Source organism: Aptenodytes forsteri, unplaced genomic scaffold, assembly GCF_000699145.1.
Source record: "Aptenodytes forsteri isolate BGI_AS27 unplaced genomic scaffold, ASM69914v1 Scaffold5, whole genome shotgun sequence".
Lineage (NCBI taxonomy): Eukaryota > Metazoa > Chordata > Aves > Sphenisciformes > Spheniscidae > Aptenodytes > Aptenodytes forsteri.
The window spans coordinates 6,314,525-6,334,619 of NW_008795672.1; the positions used below are offsets into that span (position 1 = coordinate 6,314,525).

The 20,095-nt window shown below is 36.1% G+C and overlaps 1 protein-coding gene across 5 annotated transcripts in view; it reads right to left on the minus strand.

Annotated features, from left to right (window-relative positions):
* Positions 1 to 20,095, minus strand: part of KIF16B (kinesin family member 16B) — a 162,571-nt gene that overhangs the window by 53,393 nt on the left and 89,083 nt on the right. For 4 of the 5 annotated variants that reach the window (XM_009282538.1, XM_009282540.2, XM_009282541.1 and 1 more), the window contains exons 16-23: positions 17,147 to 17,229; positions 16,859 to 16,947; positions 9,955 to 9,987; positions 9,548 to 9,601; positions 6,596 to 7,951; positions 3,085 to 3,243; positions 2,147 to 2,252; positions 1,560 to 1,610 (exon numbers count right to left, since the gene is read on the minus strand). In XM_009282538.1, the coding sequence (XP_009280813.1) occupies positions 1,560 to 1,610; positions 2,147 to 2,252; positions 3,085 to 3,243; positions 6,596 to 7,951; positions 9,548 to 9,601; positions 9,955 to 9,987; positions 16,859 to 16,947; positions 17,147 to 17,229 (1,931 nt within the window). The remainder of the gene's footprint in view (positions 1 to 1,559; positions 1,611 to 2,146; positions 2,253 to 3,084; positions 3,244 to 6,595; positions 7,952 to 9,547; positions 9,602 to 9,954; positions 9,988 to 16,858; positions 16,948 to 17,146; positions 17,230 to 20,095) is intronic. The other variant, XM_009282539.1, reaches the window with a different exon arrangement.

The window sequence follows — 20,095 nt, forward strand, 5'->3', positions numbered from 1 at the left end:
TCAGAATGCACATTAGACTGAGAAAAGAGAAGGCACGATATGCTGTTAAAGCCAGCCTGCTCATTAGCACCCATTAAGGATCCTACAGGAGACAGCTGTTTCAAGTGGGAACAATCAGATTCAGTTCTTGAGCTGTCACAATCCTGAGAAGTCATTATTTTATCATCAAAATGATTGAAATTTTCAACCTCGCAGAGCGAATAAGCCACGTTATTTAAGTCATGACTTTGTAAAGTAGTAGATAAAACATTCTGATAAGGAACATTCTTACTCTTTAAAGTATTAATATTTTTAGAGTGAATTAAACTACTTTCAATGTCGCAACGACAAGCAAAGCTCTCCTGTTCCAAATTACTCCTTTCATTCTCAAATGCCTTTTCTGATGTAAAAGGGGAGAAGATTCTTCCAGAACTGGAAAATAAATCCCACATCTCTGTATAGTCCTTCTGTCTTTTATGGTCTCTTACTCCTGCGTTTTCTCCACACAACTCAGAAGCACAATTGCCATCTTTAGACATAAATGGAAAGCTATAACGTGGCTGCCACTGTTGACTTTTCTGTTAAAAATTTCCAAAAAAAGAAAATAGAAACGTCTTTATAAAACCTTCTGATTTGAACATTTCTTAAATTGAGGATTGATTTTGATTAGGTTTGTACAATCATTCAAAATTGGTACAATCATTGTACAATATCTCAAAATTAGAGAGAGAAAATCCAACAGAAGTGATTGAGGTCTGATTCAGGAATGGTTGATCTTCCCAGCCCACCACTGCTTTTCCTTTGTACAGTATCCATTTCACTTGGTTTGTATTTGCTTTACTTGAAAACCACAGGAAAGTCAAAGGACGATGCAGAAATTTATAAGCCCTTTATTTTTTTCCACACATGCACAAAAAAGTAATCCTGTGCTATCCAAGATAGTGTCAGAGTCCAACACAGTTTAAAAATATCAGTGTAGAAGTCCAAAAAAGTCCAAATTAGAGGTGTTGCAGCTCTCCTACTATTAAGGTTTAAATCCATAAAGGTACTTAGGATTTACTCACCAAGACAATTAATTAACCATGGTTCAAGCAAAAGTTAGGCAACCAAATACAGTGGGAGGGGTCTAAGCCTCAGTTTAAAAATACATGTATGAGTCCTTCATGACATAGGCAAATTTGCCCGATGCTACTTGCTAATATTATAGACACCCTTACAGTAGCAAGTTCATTGTGAGCCAAAAATGTGAAGTGGTATTCTGAATTCAGACAATCTCTCCTTACTAAATGCTTTTATCCTCTAAAAAATCAGGAAAGGGATACTGTTCCAAATTAAGAATCATGACAAAACAAGGAAGAAACATCCACAGTAACACCACACCTTTCAAATAAGGAAAAAACTATGCCCAATCCGAAAAAATCACTTTAATTCCAGCTGACAAAATACATTGCTGTCTCTATTAGCCATTAATCTTACCGTGAATTCAAAATTCTAATTATGCAGCTAAACATGAAGAAATTTAATTACAGGGCATGCCATGATTTAAGACAACCATTTCATTCTGACAAATTATGACCTACCTCATACTTCAGCTTGCGTTGAACAGTGCCATTATTAAGCCTCTCATTATCCTAAGAACAAAAAAAAGTACAGGTGGTTATTAAAAAGAGCGCCTTTCTTGTATAAGTTCATTTAAAAGTATTTATAGGAAGATACATTCTGTTTAATAGCCAACAATAACTATTTTTTTATCAATATTTATTAAACCACTGGCTTAGAAGTCAATCAACCCAGTCTTTGGATGAATTAGATCACCAGTTTTTAAATGAGCATTTGTTTACAAGTATAACCAATTACCGTTCTTCTGGATGGAATTTTAACAATGTATTTTACAGACATAAAATGAAGATTTTTATTTTATCTGCAAGCTTCCTATTGCCATTTACACACTCTTCCCTACAAAAAAATGGAATACAACATAAAACAGCCACCGGGAAAAAAAGACGAGCAAAATCTAAAACTGATATCCCTGATTTACTGTTTACTTTTTTGGTAAATTGAAATTAAGTAAACATAGGAGAACATGACAATTATTGAACAACAAAACTAAATCAGCGGTTACACATGGTGCATCGAAGGTCAGGATTTCCTACCCATCTCTGCTCACCTTTAAACCTTCTGTAGACCAGGACAGGCTAACATCATTATCCTCAGCTTTATGATGAATGTTCTGGAGCCTTCTCTGCACTTCTTGCTCAATAAAGGCATTTATCCTTCAAGATACCGAAAAGTTAAAAAAGTATACTCTTAGATAAAAATCAAGACAGGCTAAAGGGCTCTTTGAAACGCTTATAAACTCTAAGTACTGCACAACCCTTAATTGGCAGGCTTAATGTTAGACCAGTTTTATCCCTCCTTAAGGAACATGGACTTTGGAGCAAGTGTTCATTTAACAGGCAAAGGTTAACAATTTGTTATCACAATTAGACAATTTAATGGACCACAGGTTAAGCCACTGCTATGCATACAGCTCTACATACAAGTGGCACTGAGGGTAAGAGAGATGAAGAATAAATAGAAGGCTGGGGTTGCATCTTTAGTTACTTAATGGTTTGCTTTTATCACTTCTGCAGTATTGGCAACTTGGACTAACAAAGGTTTGGTCTTCAAACAGAAGGAATGTTCCAAGAGTTGATACTAACAACTGCATGTGTAAGTGTAAAAAGAACAAAGAGGAAATAGATTTTAAGTGATACCAGACAGCTGACCTATTAAAAAAGGCTTCAGACAATTTCATTTACTTTGTTGCTGTAAACACAGCTTTGTTACTGTGTAACTGTAAACACAAAAACAATTTAAAGACATTTAAGCCTACAGTTTCACAAACCTCTATTCTAAAACAAACTGCACAGGAGCAACAGATTAGCCGGTTGGTTATTTAAAGTAAAATACAGCAAATTAATTTTATTTCCAGACTAGTCTTTAAGTACAATTACAGTATTTAATTACAATCCAACCCTAGCGGAACGATCTTTCAAAATATTTCTTTTCTAAAGCTATTCTTTGCATTCACATAAAAATACTGCAGAAATGCAGGGTACCTACCTATCGTCAACTAGCGGAGCAGCGGGTGGCTGTGGCTTTGTTGGGCTGGCAGGGGAGGTGGTATGGGAGAGTCTCTCTTCTAATGTTCCATGATTTCCTTTCTGACCACCATCACCCTCGTATATTTTTTGCTTCAGCTGCTGAATTTCCTGGTCCAGGCTATAAAGAGATCATAAAATGTAATTCACTTTGTTTTATTAGAGTTGGTTCCCACAGTTCTTATGGGAAGTACTGTACTTACACTGGGATACATGTATGGGAGATTGTAGGTATTAGTATTTATGAAGACATAAAAATCGTAATTTTTCTTTAAGTATATTTAGATAGGAAAACAGAGACAGCTCAAAAATGAATTATAACAGCAGTATTAAGTTAAATAAAACAACTTCAATAACTTCCAATGCAAAAGGTATCTAACTCAGCACATTAAATATTCATTCATATCACTTAATCTATTAGGATCACTTGAATAAACTTGAAAAAACAAAGACAACCTAAAACAATGATGTGGCAAAACATATCTATAAGAAAATCTTCAAATTGTGTACTATACATATAAATCTTATTTTCCAGTTATTCCTTCTGTCTGTACATATATTTTTGAGAATTTACTTACAAAATAAAACATCTAGTATTTATTTCATATATACCTAATAAATAATCTTTTGAAATGGAAACCTCCTCACTTTCTTTAACAAATAAATTTCATACCAGCCAGATTTATGCACAGAATAGAATATATAAAATTGGATACCATATTTTTGACTGAAAATGCCTGAGGCATATAGTATAAAATAAGAAGCACTTCTTGCAATATTTATCACTTAGTCAAATTAAACTATATTATAACAAAGTAATCTGCAGAACACACTTTTGGCTGGTAATGTAGCTGAGATTAGGTTAGTAACACAGTAATAGCCTTCCCCATTTCCATTACAACTTTTGTCTCTAAAGGCAATTGTTTTTCTAGAGGTTACTTGAAAATTAAAGAATAAAAGAAAACAAGTTCCTGCAAAAGCAGGGAGAACTACGCAAAGTTAGGATTCTACCACTTAACCTACAATTGCATATATCTGAATTGAAGTACAACGCTACAACTACTTTATTCCATCCTGGAGGTTAAAACAGAAAATTAAAGAGATGACAAATGCTGAGGCTTAGGCTGGAGTAAAGCAGGCTGAATTGTCACTTCATTTTTAGGGTACTTTTTGCAGCACTGCCAGAAGCCATCTGTTTCTTTTGATTAGCAGCAAAACAATCTTGCATCCTGAGGGAAAGTGGATGGGAGATGGCTGATGGATATAGGAGCGTGTTTGCATCCATGGATAATCAATTTAACCACAAAAATCAGAATTACATTAAAGGAACAAAGCTTATCTCTTGATCTGTAAACATCCTACTATCAAAAGATTTCACTTCCTATAGCTACAAACTTATCCAGCCGTGTGATGCATCCACCAGTAAGTACACTAAACTGCACCTTGCCACTTGTGAGCAATACATCCCGTTGTCGCAAAGATGACTCTAAAGTTGCTTTATGTTCATTCTATTGCCACAAACCTCTGCCAGTAAAGACAAAATGTACATGCATTATTCCAGGATAAGTTAACTTCAAATTATGGTTTTAGGGGTCATCCCTGTGGGTCAAAAAATTTGAGCTAACATATTATTCACACTGGAAAAAACCATTTTATCCGGTTACAATGGACTTACGCTCACAGAGCATTTCAAATGAATATTGCATTTAAACATTTTCAGAGAGGTAACACTGATCTGAACCAGAGCACATCATCACATAATGGTATCTAAACAATAAGAAACATATACAATTCATATGCTTACTATAGCGCCCAAGATACTGTGTACTGTGAAGTGTAAACTCAAACACAAGAGCAATAAGTAGCCCGAAACATACTGTCATGCATCTTAAGATTTTCTTCTGCCTCAACATTCATAAAAACATTCTGAATTATTCAGGCTCCTGGGCCATTGACTGCAAGACTTCACAGTTTTATTCAGTTTGTGCAAGAGGTCTTTAAAGTAAACAAGGGCCAGGGGGGCGGGAAGAGACCTTTTCACTTCTTGGTGTCTTTTCCAAACCTCAGCCTTGTAGCTGACAACATATTTTTTTCACTTATCGCACAACCCAGCAATCTCTCGAGGGCTAACTAAGCTGTCTATTTTTGTGGAACCTACACAACAAACAGTTGTTTATAGCTGACTTTAGTCAAGCCAGATGCTTAGTGTAGAAAACAAGATGTTATGTTCAAGACAATTATGAAAAATAATGGCAATATCCACAACAAAATGGTAAGTCAGTATTGAAAATGCTTAAGTAAAATCCACACAATGTAGGTCTAAATGTTGAAAAATTGACCTCTACACAGGGTATAGAAAGGAACTAGTCTCTTCTGATAATGGTTTAAAAGGAAAAGGATACAGAAGAGCTCTTCAGTTTGGCTATAGGCAAGTTTCTTTTTTTAGGTGTTTTTTCTAATCGAGCATCTGTTTGAAGGGCTTATGAAAGAAGAGTCAGATAATTAGTGGAATATTAAAAAAACCAAATGACAAATGCTACCTCAAGAAAAAACACTCCATTGTTCCACCAATAATCACAGGTTTTAAAGCTCTAGTATTAGAAAATCAGACAACACATTTAAAAATGGCAATTCTGCCCTTTTTCCATACTGCATGGATTAAATGCATTAATCCCAGTGGATTTTTGCTCAGGCCAAAAATAAAACAAAAGATTTCTTCCTCTTCTTCCACATAGAAAGATCCTTCCTTACCTGAATCACTTTTCTCTGAGCCTCCCATACTTAGGCTGAATGTTATGCTGCCAGATATCATGTATATAACTGATGACATTGCTTCTGTACCTAAAAGGGTTTGTCATCACATAGGGCTGTATTAAAGCCTCTGTATATTTTCCAATAAGTTTAAAAACCACCATCGAATTCTACACGGATATATGGCTAGTCTATTTTATTTAGCCCTGAAACCAGTGACAAAAAATTAAACATTACACCTGTTTACTTTGAATACCAGAAGTGTTCAGTACATCATCAGTTGAGAGAGACAGTTGGCAGTCTACTGTAACTATCAGTCTCCAAATCTTGAACAAACGTCTAGCTTGTTACTAATAAACAAAATGTTATACATTAATATTTTAAGAGAAAATAGTTGTTAGATGGTACATGTTTTTGTAAGGGCAGAACATAAGGTTGGCTGAGCTTTCTAAATAGCTAAAACTATTTAAGTACTGTGATGGCTAATGCAAATACTATCCTGCTCAGGATGGGGTAAGTATCCGAACACAGCAGAAATTATTGAGCAAGCAAGAATCCTTTAAAAAGCAATACAGAGTTTCAGTTCTGAGTAAACTACTTCAACTCATCAAGAAACTCAAATACTGGGACACAGAACAAGTCACTCTCTCAACATCGAAGGTATAAAATGATTCACTTTTTGTGGATATGCCCTAGTAAATGGAAGCTACCACACCACTTACCGTTCTCGGTCTTGTTCGAGGGCTTTCTGCTCAGCTTCTAGACTAGCCTGCAAACCTGCCTGTTCACTGCAGCTGTTGTTCAAGGTGGCAAGCTTTTGTTTCTGCTCTTCAATTTCAAAGTCTATCGTCGAACGACGTTGCAAAGCAGAGTGCCTCCTTTCTAACTTAGCAACAGCTTGCTCCAGTGCCTCTCTCTGCTGTTTTTCCCTTGATTCAAGGATTTCTTTTTCCTTTTTCCGAACCTTTTCTTCCTGACGAGCTACATTGGCTGTGAATTCAAAGGTTTCTTGAAGCTGCTGCAGCTGATTTGTGCTAGCTCTATACTGGGCAAGCTGCTCTTCTTTTTCTTCTATTTCTTTCTCTATTTGATAGAGAGTATTATCTAACCCTAACAAGCCCCTGTCGAGGGCTTCAGAAGCTCTTTGTTTTTCTTCCAGCAGAGCTGGCAAATGATTACTCTTCAGGTACTCAAGCTGGCGTACTTTAGATTGGAGCCTGTACTCTGCTGGCTTTATCTTGTCAACTTCTTCAGCCTTGAGTACGGCATCCACAAAGTTTTCATCATCTCTCTTGAGATTTAAATGTTCTTCATGTGCAAATTTTAAGTGTTCCAGAGCTCTTTTTTCATCTGCTATTTCCTTCTCTAGGCGATCCATTTGTTGAACTAAATCTTTTGCCAAAATAGTCAACTGTTCCAATTGTTTCTTTTTAAACCCTATGAAATCATGCTGTGCTTTTTCTAACTCTTCATGGTTTTCATCACCTTCAGATCGGGCTTCCTTGACTTTCAAAAGAGATTCTCTAATATCTTCAAGATCTCTTTTCTCTTCTTCAACTCTTTGTACATCCCCTCTTTTCAGGAGCTCTATCATGACCTGTTTCTCTCGAAGCTGTTCTTCTAGATGAGCCACCAGCATCACCTGCTCCCTTTCTTGTTCTTCAAGTCTCTTTTTTTCTGATTCCAGCTTAATATACTGTTCATCTTTATCCTTTTTAAGTTTTTCTAGTTCACGGAAAATCTGCATTTTCTCTGCTTTTTCATTATGATTAAGTTCTTGTAGTCGCTGCAACTCCTCTTTGACCCGGACAAAAATTTCTTCCTGCTGCTTTTTCTTTTGAAGCTCTATCTCCTGTTGTTCCCGTAATCTCTCTTCTTCGAATTTTTCTTTTTCAGCCAGCAAATCCTTTAACCTGCTCTCAATGTGAACACTCCTCCGTTTCAGACTCTCTTCCTGTTTTCGAATTTGCAGCTGTACTATTTCTGTCTCTTTGCGCTGTGACTCTACTTCTTGCTGCATTCTTACAAGTTCTGCTTTGTCAGATCTTTGTTTTTCTTCCATCTCTTCTATTTGTTTCCTACAGTAAAACATTTGCATGCAATATTTAAAACTTTTCTTTTTTTCCAAAAGACAACATACCCCTTAGAAGTTAAAAAGGTTTGGACAAGGATTTTGCAGTATATATAATGGTTTCTTTTTTTTTTTTTTTTAAATAGTTTTGTTTTGCCACAGGTTAAGATCTTACATTGCTTGGAACTGACTCAATGCATGAGACAAATGGTAGAGAGATTCATATAGTCTATTTCAACATAAAAAGTTGTGGATATATGAAGTTATAGGAAGACATGTTACATAGCGCTTCTGTTAGTAGAAAATTAGATTGTATTAGTTCTGTCAAATCCAATAAAAATATTGATAGAACACATCCATGCACACAGTGAAAAGTAAATATATATTTTTTATATATGCATACTTTCTCATATACACAAACTTGTATAGAAGGACTTCATTAGAAATTTGCCTCACCAAATTTAAGCCAACAGATGAATTAAAACAATCGTCTTCTCTTTAGGTGAACCCAGCTGAATTATTGATAAACAGGAGTATAAGATTAGGAACAGACATATTTGAAATAGAAATTACTTTAAGACAAATTATTATGTCTTGTGCAACCTCTCTTTTAAAGGTTCTAGTGCATTCCAAATGAGGACAGTCTGAGACTTGAAGGTCACCATTATCCCCATAATACAAAGCCTGAATACATGTAGAGACAACCTGCAAGTCGGTTGGGTATTTTGTGAGAAGTTAAAGTCAGGTAAATTAAAGCACAAGCAAAGCAACTTCAGCACAATCTGAATTCAACATAACAAAGAGGGTATCAGTGTAACAAAGTATCAGTGATTCTGTTGCATCATTTTCTGAATAACATCTTCTAATGCTTCGAAGTTTCAGGGTTTTTCTAAGTTTACTTAATTTAGTCCAACTATATAAACAGCTCTTTCAAAATGGAGCGAGCAGTCTAAAGCTGAGATGGCAGAAAGTGTCTTTCAGCTTACGAATCTAATCAATGCTGTGATCTGCAACAAGGTGAGAGCTATTACTTCTAAAAATCTTAGCAGGTATGATGAGCCAGAACAGTTAGCTCAGTTTGCCAGCTGACAACAATACTTTCTTCTGTACTTCAATCCGATTTCGAAATAATGTTCTGGTAAGTATGATTGGGCCCATACCAGCACTACAGTTTTATTGAAGAGAAGCAGAGTTTATAACATTTTTCCAATCAAGATTCAATCCAAAGGCAACTAAACCATAAAAAAGATCTGAATAAAAAAAAAATGTAATTTGCCATCTTTTAAAATACCACCATGAAAGTTAAGAGCGAGAGTAATATATTACATTTGTATAGTGCACCCTCCTCATACCTTTGTCTTTGGTATTTTCTTTGCTAAAGAGCACAGTTAGCTACAGTTCAGCTTGTCTATCTGTTACTAATCAATAAGAATGAACAGCTCAAGAAAATAACCAAAATATTCATAGAATACAAAACAAAATAAAATTATTTATATCAGAATCCTCTGCTTGCTGCGTAACACCGTGATTCCAAATTAATGATTTAAATGAGTCTACAAGATGTATATATACACACACCCGTAAAGACCACAGAGAATGTTACCTTTTACTTTCCAATTTTTCAAGCTCCTCTCGTTGCTGTCTCTCAAATTCTAGCCTGATTAAAAAAAAAAACACCACAGTAAAAAGGTTATTATTTCCTAAGTATCACAAAAAATAGGAAGACGATGCAATTCAGTGTCTGTTTAGAAGATTATAACAATAGTACAAATCAAGAGTTTTATAAAAACTACTTTCTACAATAACAGAAAATATTTCCTTCATTAGGGTTACAAATTAGATATCATGCTGTCTGACATGAGTACAAAGAAAAGTAAAATAATTTCTGAAGGGAAAAAAAAACTATTTAAAAAGTAAAGTTAAACAAGACACATAAATGATTAGCATAGCCTCTGCAAGTTAACTACATGCGGACATGGCAACCAATACATAGAAATTGAATTTCTCTACCTTAGACAAATCGGTCCTTTTACAGGGAAAAGACTGCCATGGGAGGCAGGGGGAAACAGAGCGATCAATTAAGAAAGGAATTGATAGAAAAAAACGTATTAGCGGTACAGAATATTTTAAAGTCAACAACAGTTTGTTTTATTAGAGGTTAAATTGGTTAGATTCATAGAACATTTGTCACATTACAACTCAAAAGTAAAATTTAAATAATTTTTCTTTCTAAACACATTTTTCAAATGCCAATGATAGTTAAATAGATGCTCCTCTTCCTATGGTTTATTAACTTGGCCACTTCTGAGAAGGGAAAGACTTATGAAACTACACTACGGCATGCTTGTAGTTCTTCCTTTTCCTCCCAAGAAAAAGAAAAAAACCTCAAACATTACTACGATAAAATCAGTGGAATTGGAAAACCTCAAATTCCTGCAAAGTGCAACATTCAAGCACAGAACACAATTCAAACCCATTTATCCAAACTGTTTTGAGATTTTAATGTATTTAGTTCAATAAGGTTCTGAAAAATTATGGGAGAGTATTTTATGTCATTAATATCAGCTCTTATTACAGTTGTACAGAAGTCTTTCTCTTATTTTAATTTCCTTTGAAAGATTTATGGTTTCTTAAGGAAATTTTTCAAAATAAGTATTAAAAAAAAGCATAGAGAACCTATACATGGACTGAAATATTCAACCAAATACACAAATATCCAGTTATTTCAGGCCTGCTACAGCTTAAGAGTTTGCAGCTTAGTGAGACAGTCCATAAACCCTGAAAAAATGCAAGACTGCGCCACAAGTTAGCTTCAAGTATTTGACGAACTGCAGTTTAAGATGTCATGACCACAATTATGTAGACAGGTTTTTTTTAAAAATAAGGTATTTTTAATATTTCTTTCTAAAAAGCATACAAATGCCTACAACATAAAGGAATTGCCCTTGGAAACATGCAAAAAATACACCAATAATCTAATGTTTATAAGTAATTTAAATGAACTTTGATTCCTACATGTTCAAGAAGCATCTTTCTAACCGCTGCAATACTGGAGAAAGGCTAGTTTAACACCACTTTTCCCTTTTTCTCACAAATTCATTTTAAAAAATACCTTCTACAACGCCCAAGAGATTAGCAAATGTAGATTTTTATACACAACTCCAGACATCTGGAGCCTTCATGTAAATGTCTCACCAAGAGCCCCTTCACATTTGCATTAAGACTGTCTAGGATGTGCACTTCTGGGCACTATCTCAACATTACAGCACAAGGAGAGATGACAACAACTTAATATTTTTAATTTTATCATAATTTCTGTAGCAGCAATGCAAAATCCACGAAGTTATGCAAAGAGAACAAAAAGCAATCTTAAGGGACCTTCAGAAAGCAAAAGCTTAATTTAATGGTTACCATGCACTTTATTTCCTCCCCCCCCTTTATTTTTTTTTTTTTTAAGCTATACCTCAAAAGCCCTCACTTTGGCTATGGCCTACCTCTGGAATTCATAGCAGTTAGTTATCACTTCTTACCAAGGGCTTGGCTGACAAATGCCACTATATTCATGATGACTTCAGTCTAAAATAATATAGACCCCAGGGAATATAGCTCGGGTCTGTGGAAATGCAGATGTCCATTGGGCACTGTCAGATGTAGACCATCTTTGCTTAGACAGCTGGCAAAGAGGATTTACAAGTATTCCCATGCTTGGTTAAGCCATAATGAAGTAAAACGTTTTAGATCAGCTAACATAATGTGCAAAACCCAGAGCAAAAAATCTTTTGATATTTTGACTGTCCTATAAAACACATAATTTGGCAAACATATTTTATATACACATAAAAATGGTAACTAGCTTTTGATTGAGATCTGATACACGGAAAATGAGCCATCATAGCAATCAGTTTGTTATAAAAACAGGTCAGCGGTGAAAACTCTGCGATTTTCTCTGAGGAAGTACCTCTAATACTTTCAACACTGGTGTCACGACAATCAGTTTTCCCTTACACTGAAATGAAGCTAGTGGTGCTCAAAAGGTTGTTCAGGAAGGAGGAATGGACTATGCAGAAGTGGTTCCTTCTTCACTGAAAATGGCTATTTCCCAAAGCCAAATATGGGTCATCATCAACACCCCAATCAACAGCTTCCAAACACTACACCTAGCTGTCTTAAACATGCACGTTTAATGCATTTTAGACAAGTAAATACTCCTATGAAGAGAAGGGCTAACGCAGCCCGGTGTTTTGCTGCTACGTAGATTCGGTGGTACCTAAGAAGGCCTGAGCTCCACTGAAGGCTATCCTACCACGGGGTTATTCACAGTGCCTCTATTCTCTACCAAAGGTGCTCAACACTGCAGCCTTTATTTCTGCAGGGGTAATAATGATGCCTGTCTTCCTTAGCTGGCTGCCTATTTTCTCAATGTATTTAGGAATTCACCACTTTTGAGACCATTACCTCAGCAGTATCTGCTTCAAACTGGTTATGAGTTCAAAGTTATTTCAGGACAGGAGAGAATCTGGGGAGGCAGGACAGGCTGTCAATGATTGCAGAAACCTGGTTTCTTTAAGAAGCTAGTCAAAAAAAATCTCAGCATCGCCAAAAAAAAAAAAAATCACTGGCTATAACAAATCACTGCCAGTTTTACAAAGCACAGATGCAAGACTGATGTTTTCCAGTTTAGTCTATCCATAATAAAAATCTTTTTCACATAACCTCTACTCCCTTTATTAATGTGAGCACTACTGTGAATAGAAAAAAGAAAATATCAGCGTGAAATTAAAAAGAAAGAAACATACAGATATTAACGACTAGAATCCACTCTTTCTTCTTTTGTGGATCTACCACAAAGGAACTTAATCTGATCTTTGTTCAATTACATAGTCACCATTTTCCTGGAAAACGTGGCATATCTAGTGATAAGAGCAGTGTAGATAAGGTGCAGAGAAAGGAAGTCAGTTCTATTAGCACAGTACTACAATAGCTTAATTTACACAGCACAAAAATGCGATCTGGTACTACATCTATTAGGAAAGACTGAGTACTGGCAGGACTACAAAGATGTTACAATGCTGCTCAGTAGCCCAATTTATGAGATTAATTTTAAAAAAACAAAACAAAAAACCCCACGCTAAATCCATGACAAGACCAAGGTTTCTCATGAGTGGTTTTAGAGTTACAGTATAATGTAGCTTACAAAAGGTCGACAAATGAAAACTTCAGCATAAATCTATGTGCAAAATTCTATTTTATCCAAAGCTTATTATCTGAAGCAGCGTTGCATGACACCAGATTAAAGACAAAGACTGGGAACAAGCAGAACAAAGAATTTTGCATGTTAAGCCAAAATTATATGCAACTATCTCCACATACAGGAAATCAACAGCCAAACAAAAAACCACCCACACGCACCCCAAAAGCCACACAAAGACCACCCATCTGAAAACACAATTAAAGATAACACTGAATTTCACATGGGAAAGATACAGATACAGTAAGCAAGAGCCATCATTTATCTGCTTTCACAACAACTGAAGGTAATATCCCACAGGCTCTTCTGCCATTGATTGCTAAAGATGCTAGATCTTACAACTGTTTATTGCAACCTATAGAAATTGCAAATTTAGCGGCCAGCCTTTAGGTTATCAATACTGAAACTGGAAGAAAAAGCGGTCTTGAAAGTGCTAAATTAACAACAGGCAGAATGCTAGTCAGCTACAGAAGTCGCACAAAGAAAAAAAACAGAGAGCCAGCTACTGAATCTAGATCTACACTGCTGGTGGGCAGTATACCATTATGTTATGAGAAACTGATACTACAATCTATTGTAATAAAGGGTCATACCAAAGGACCACGTCCCACATTGTTCCTGATTAAAAAAAAATCCAAACCATATTTAGTGTAGGATATTCTTTTCCAGCTGCACTTTTCCAGGAAGCAGGATGCTCACGCCCACCTAACGCCTTGGGTTCAATTACCCTGCCTTCGATACCCAGAGATCAGATTTATTGAATGTTTTACCCAGGCTGAACCCAGTCGCCACTCAGAAGAATAACCACTGCAGCACTGTACTCGCTAAGCAGCATTCCTAGCTGGAAGTACAGAGCTCAAGCATTCTGCAAGCCGTTTAACTCTTTACAAATACAATGCCATTGGCTTTGAATTATTACTAAGACCTAAATGTTTGGGGCCTGCTTTATTCAAAACGTATTCTTTTCTTTAACTTGCATTTACCCCAGCCACCTGTTTCCCTTAAAGTAACACTTTCTGCAGAATCTTTGGGACAAGCTCATCACATGATCAGAAAAACCCCAGTGCTGTCACAAAGGAGGAGATGGAAAGAAAACAGTGTTAGCATCAATGTAAATAAATTTAAAATTGTCATGGAACCTCAGCCTAAGCTGAAAAGCTGCTGTTGCCAAATTGCTGTCCATAAAGATGCATCAATTATGGAAGATGCTTTCTTCTACTGATTTGTAAGACCAGGGCTCAGTTAAACTGTAGTGCAAACTTCAGAGCCTACCTTCTCTTTACAGCAGTCATAAAAGCAGTAAAAACAATCATATTTGAGTTTTTTTTTGTTTTGGTGTTTTGGTTTTGGTTTTGTGGGGTTTTTTTTTAAATCGCTGATCTATTAGGTTTTTTTTGTTTTGGTGTTTTGGTTTTGTGGGTTTTTTTTTAAATCGCTGATCTATTAGGACAACACCCGCCTCTGCACTGCATGGGCAATGTGTATTATTAGGTGTGGCATCTATTGTTTTAAACACAGTCAAAGCATCTAAAGATAGGGTTAAGAGTTTAAATTATGAATATGCAACCATGAGCTTCCTTGCTTAGAAAAACATACATACATAACAGTGACTACGGAACAACCTCAGATAGGTTTTATTGCTCACAAACAAGTGACAGTCACGCAGATCTGCATTCCTCCTGTAACGTCAGCCTTAAGCGCGACCCTTTCTTGTGTTTACAAATTAAGCAGGACAAAATATCTATTCCTGCAAGCCAGTTCACAAAGATTAACTGAATGCAGACTAGCAGGAGAATGTCAATAATTAACCCTCTGCTCATAGCTTATAGTCTAATAAAACACAGGCATGAAAATGTTCAGGAATAGGAAGAATATTTCACCTAATCTTATCCTCAATTTCAACAGCAACAGCGCTCTCGTAATCACACCCAAGAAAGGAAAATAAAAGAAGTGTTAAATGGGAAAAAAACATGGTAATGTTTCTAAAAATTGCTGCATACACTGATAACTTAATTATATTATTCATACTGTTTGATTTTCAGGAAATCAAGGCAAGATGTTTGAAGAACTGATAAGGAAAAAAGAAGCTATATTACACACAATATATTAGGGGAAAAAGAAGAATTTGCTGCAGTCTACTCCACCGTAGAGACAATTAAGTAACACTCGAGACTTCCCCCCGCCCCCCCAATAAGGGTCACAGGAACAATTCTCTCTGTAAGACACGATTTGGCATTATCTGAAGACAGTATGAACTCCTTGGGCAGGGAATCATTCTTAAGCCTACCTTCAACTGGGCCTTGCCCATGCCATTATATTTTGCTGCAAATCTGAAAGACTAAAAGCGAGGCAATGCTGAAACAATCTGTCCTACTCTATGCTGACTGCAAAGTCAAGGTCAGTACTGTGCAGTATAATGCAATTATTCGTAACAGTATTGTAACAGAGTAACATTATTAGTTGGGGAAAAGCCCACGGTAGCTGATCAATAATCAGAGATAACAAAGGGCAGCCAGAAACTTTCCCCAGCCCACAGAAAATATAATACTAGCAACTGTCACTAGAAGTTTTCAGATCAAACTATCTGAAAAGCTAAAGAAATAGAAAAATATACATATACTTTTTTGACCTTCTCTTTCGTCTCTGAAAAAAGATGTAATTTATGAGCAACCAGCTCACTATCTTGAGATCTCTGTAGGTAGCTCAGTAGCAAAAGAGTAACAGTCACATTTGAAGCAGTGTTATTACATATATTCACTGTATTTAAGACATTGTTTTACTTGAAGTTATTATTACCTGTCCAATCTTCCCAAGTTCTAATGGATAAAGAGCAACCCCACAGTAAAACTCGGGGATAAAGCTGCACTATCCATGCCTGTAATTCAATTTACGGCCAATTTTTCAAAAGCACGTAGCTGGTTAAAGTACCTCAATCTCACACTCAATTCAAAACACAGGCACTAGCTATTGAAAAAAAAGTTAGAACAAAACACCATCAATTCTCTGTAAGTCATTTTAAGAACACTGGTAAAAACATTAAAAACAGCTTCTTTACAATAAGCAGTCTATGTCATTGTAACGGTATAATAAAACTGTTTTCCACACTCCAACTCGGCCACCTACTAGGAGGTATATAGGTGAGAACATAAGACATTCATTTTCCAGCCTTTTTATGCTTGTATTGGTATTATATGAATTCCAAACCCCTTAATTTTCAGTTTACAATAACTGTTTTTCCTGAGAAAAAAGCAACTTGCAATTCTGAAGAAAGCATAAACATAAAATTTGCCATGTCATTATTGTGCTGTCTTGGTTATAATGCAAATATTGTCTCCCAGACTCCAGGTACTACAACTTTCTTTGTGTTAGATCTATCAGTGTGGCTGTTTGCTGGTGCAGTTAATCTTCTTGCATTTAAGTAGAGAAATCCCAAGTTTTAAGCAGGATGGAAAGTTCCTCAGTGTCCCTTCACCTCATTTTCTAGCATGGACTAGTTCACATAACATTTCTGAAAAGTTCTGGCCTCAGTCAGCAGTCCATTATTTAACAAGCATATACTATTAACCTGAGAACAAAATATTTTCTATTACTGCCATTTGGAACATTCAAACCACTAAAATGAAGAACGGTTGCAACTTTAATAACCGCATTCTAGAATATACTCACCCTGGATTATAAAGCATAACCGCTGACAGGTTCTCACAAGATTTTGAAAGATCTGTCATAGACAAGCTGAAGGAAGATAGCAGTCCACTCTAACAACAGACCATAAAATAAATGTATTAGACAAACACCGATGTGCTTACAGACTCTTACTTTGTTTCACTTGATGAACTATTAACTAATGTATGTGAAGCAAATAAAAAAAGTACTCTACAACAATCGAAGTATGTCTATATTAACAAGAAAACTGTGAAAAGGTTTAAGTTTCTCCAAACACTGATTTAATCTCACCTTTCTTTTTTCCCTTAGCTTAGCAGCTTCTTTGGGGTGGTTAAAGCGAAACATATTGGTTCTTCCAAGTAATATAACAGCACCTGAACAGACAAAACACACACCATTCACTGGCAACATACTGTACCTGAAAATGCCAAGTAATTTTTCAGATACACAATATGTAAGCAAAGACTTCCATTAACGAAGAACAAAACGAAAATGCATTTTGACAATTCAAGTGTGTAACGATGCATAGTCACAGCTACACTAACTGATATATACAGTTTATTCCTTCCTCTTCCTACTTAAAAAAAACCCCATACACGTGTTCACGCACACAAAGCTCAATCACGTTCATGTAGTTCAGTTAAAGAATAAATATAGGTAGAGGAAGCAGTAGAAGCAACTGTCCCGGTTTGATCTATACACTCTTCAACAGTGCTACTTTGGAAGCCACCAGTAGGTACCAGATACAACGGGAACGTCCATAAATGTGACTAAGAACAAACTTGTCCATCCTCTACTGATCGCAGTCAGGTTTGAATCCACCTACACTGAAAGCTCCATATCTCCATAATTTGTACTCTCACTTACCTCCTTCTTCTCTTAGTGGAACAATACTGAATTTTATCGTCACTCAAAATGGGATTATTAGACTTTGATACCCAATAGCTATTTTCTGAGGGAAGAACCTTGAATAATTCATATTGCTCAATGCACATCCATATTTAATCAGTTAAGGTACAGGTCACAAATAATGAGATTCTGGGCAATTCTTATCATATTTTAAAGACAACGGCACCAAGATTAATACTTTCCTACTAAGAAGTATATTGTCAGTGATGTCTCGCTACTATCATAACATGGAAGTCTTCCAAGTTAACCACCACAGAATCAAGCATTTATCTGTCGGTCAGTATGAGGCGTTTTTAAAAAGAAAAAGGACTCCATTACACTCACAGTATGAAAAAACTGCACTTAGATTGTTCACCACAAACAAATTCTTCCCATCCGAGAATGAAATGCTGTCCTTAATAAGGAACGTTCTTCTTAAAATTTGCTTAATTAGGAATATCAACCCAAATAAGGTCATCCAGTCTTGGCAAATAAACGGCAAAAAGGACTATAGTCACAACATTGCTTCTTGCTGTCTACACAACACCTCAATTTTGAACCATATGAACAGCTTATCTCAGTCTAATCTTAAAAAGAATTACCTTTCATTAATCTGTACGTAGGTTTGTATCACAAAGTCATTTTGATACCACCTCTAATTTATACGATGACCTTTCCTTCAAGAAGTGTGCACTGGGCACACTTTATAGGCAAGCATATTAAAAGGGATCCCTGATGGTCATGACTGCTGTAGTGAAAGGGCTAAAAGTGTTTTTAGTCTACCACTCTTCATATGCTCACAGTTGCCCCAAACATTTATCTGTTCCACTCTTGCTGACTGCCTGGAGGGGGATTTTGTAACAGTGAGGACTTCAATGAAATTCCTTCAGTTACTTTCAAATGAAGATAAAAAATAATTATAAAAAATTAATAATTTTAATAATATTAAAAATAAAATAATTATAAAAAATAATTAAAATAATAACATTTTTGACCATTTTACTGGGTGGAAGCAACTTCAATCAATTAAAATTTCAGAATGAATACAGTTACAGTTATGTGCTCCTAACTTCATGAATTTAAAAGAAAACAGGAGAGAGAGGCTTAACAGCAAGCACATGACAGTCAAACCCAGATGACAGATCATATGAACGACTCCTAGGTTTCTCTTCTAGTACTTCTCTGAATCCTCTGATCATTTTTGTATTATTCTATTATTAAGGAAAAACTCTACAATCTTAATTCCCACTTGACAGAAATTAGATAAGCATCAACATCAAAGCCTTTTTAGGGAAAAAAAGTCTGGACAAAACGGTACAGTCATATTTCCTAAGCACCAGGTTCGATTGTCCGCTGTTGTACAATGCAGCTCTCCATCAGAATGCAAGTATGCAAAGTGCAGCGTAAATGTCGTCATGGAAACATAACTGGATTTGCTATGGGGTTTGCATTCCATTTATGTACTGTAAGCAACATCTCTTATTCTCCTTGAATGTTAAATGGCAAAGAAAAAAGGCTTGTCAAATACATTGATAGTGCCAACAACAACAACTAAGCAAAAAAGTCTTTATCATTTGTGAAGCTCTGATCTCGCAATTTAACTCGTTGACTCCAACACATAAGTGACCAGAGAGCATGGGGGGGAAATACACACATATATATACACACACACACACATACATATATATGAAGAATGCCTGTTGAATATCATCAAGCATCTCTGATCTACACAGAGCAATCTTTTGGAACTATGCAGACAAATGTATCGATAATTAAGATCTTACCAACTTCTAAAAGTCCCTTTTTTATTTTTAAAAAGTTTTTTTTTATTAACAAACTATAAAAAAAACCAAGCAGTGGGAGGTTACGTTAACTACAGAATAGTTGGCAGTTTGACCTGAAAACTTGGTTTAAGTTGAGGATAAATTTAGAATCATAGAATCATTTAGGTTGGAAAAGACCTCTAAGATCATCAAGTCCAACCATTAACCTAGCACTGCCAAGTAGACCACTAAACCACATCCCTAAGTACCACATCACATCTACACGTCTTTTAAATACCTCCAGGGATGGGGACTCAGCAGCTTCCCTGAGCAGCCTGTTCCAATGCTTGATAACCCTTTCAGTGAAGAAATTTTTCCTAATATCCAATCTAAACCTCCCCTGGCGCAACTTGAGGCCATTTCCTCTCGTCCTATCGCTTGTTACTTGGGAGAAGAGACCGACACCCACCTCGCTACAACCTCCTTTCAGGGAGTTGTAGAGAGCGATGAGGTCTCCCCTCAGCCTCCTCTTCTCCAGGCTGAACAACCCCAGTTCCCTCAGCCGCTCCTCATAAGACTTGTGCTCCAG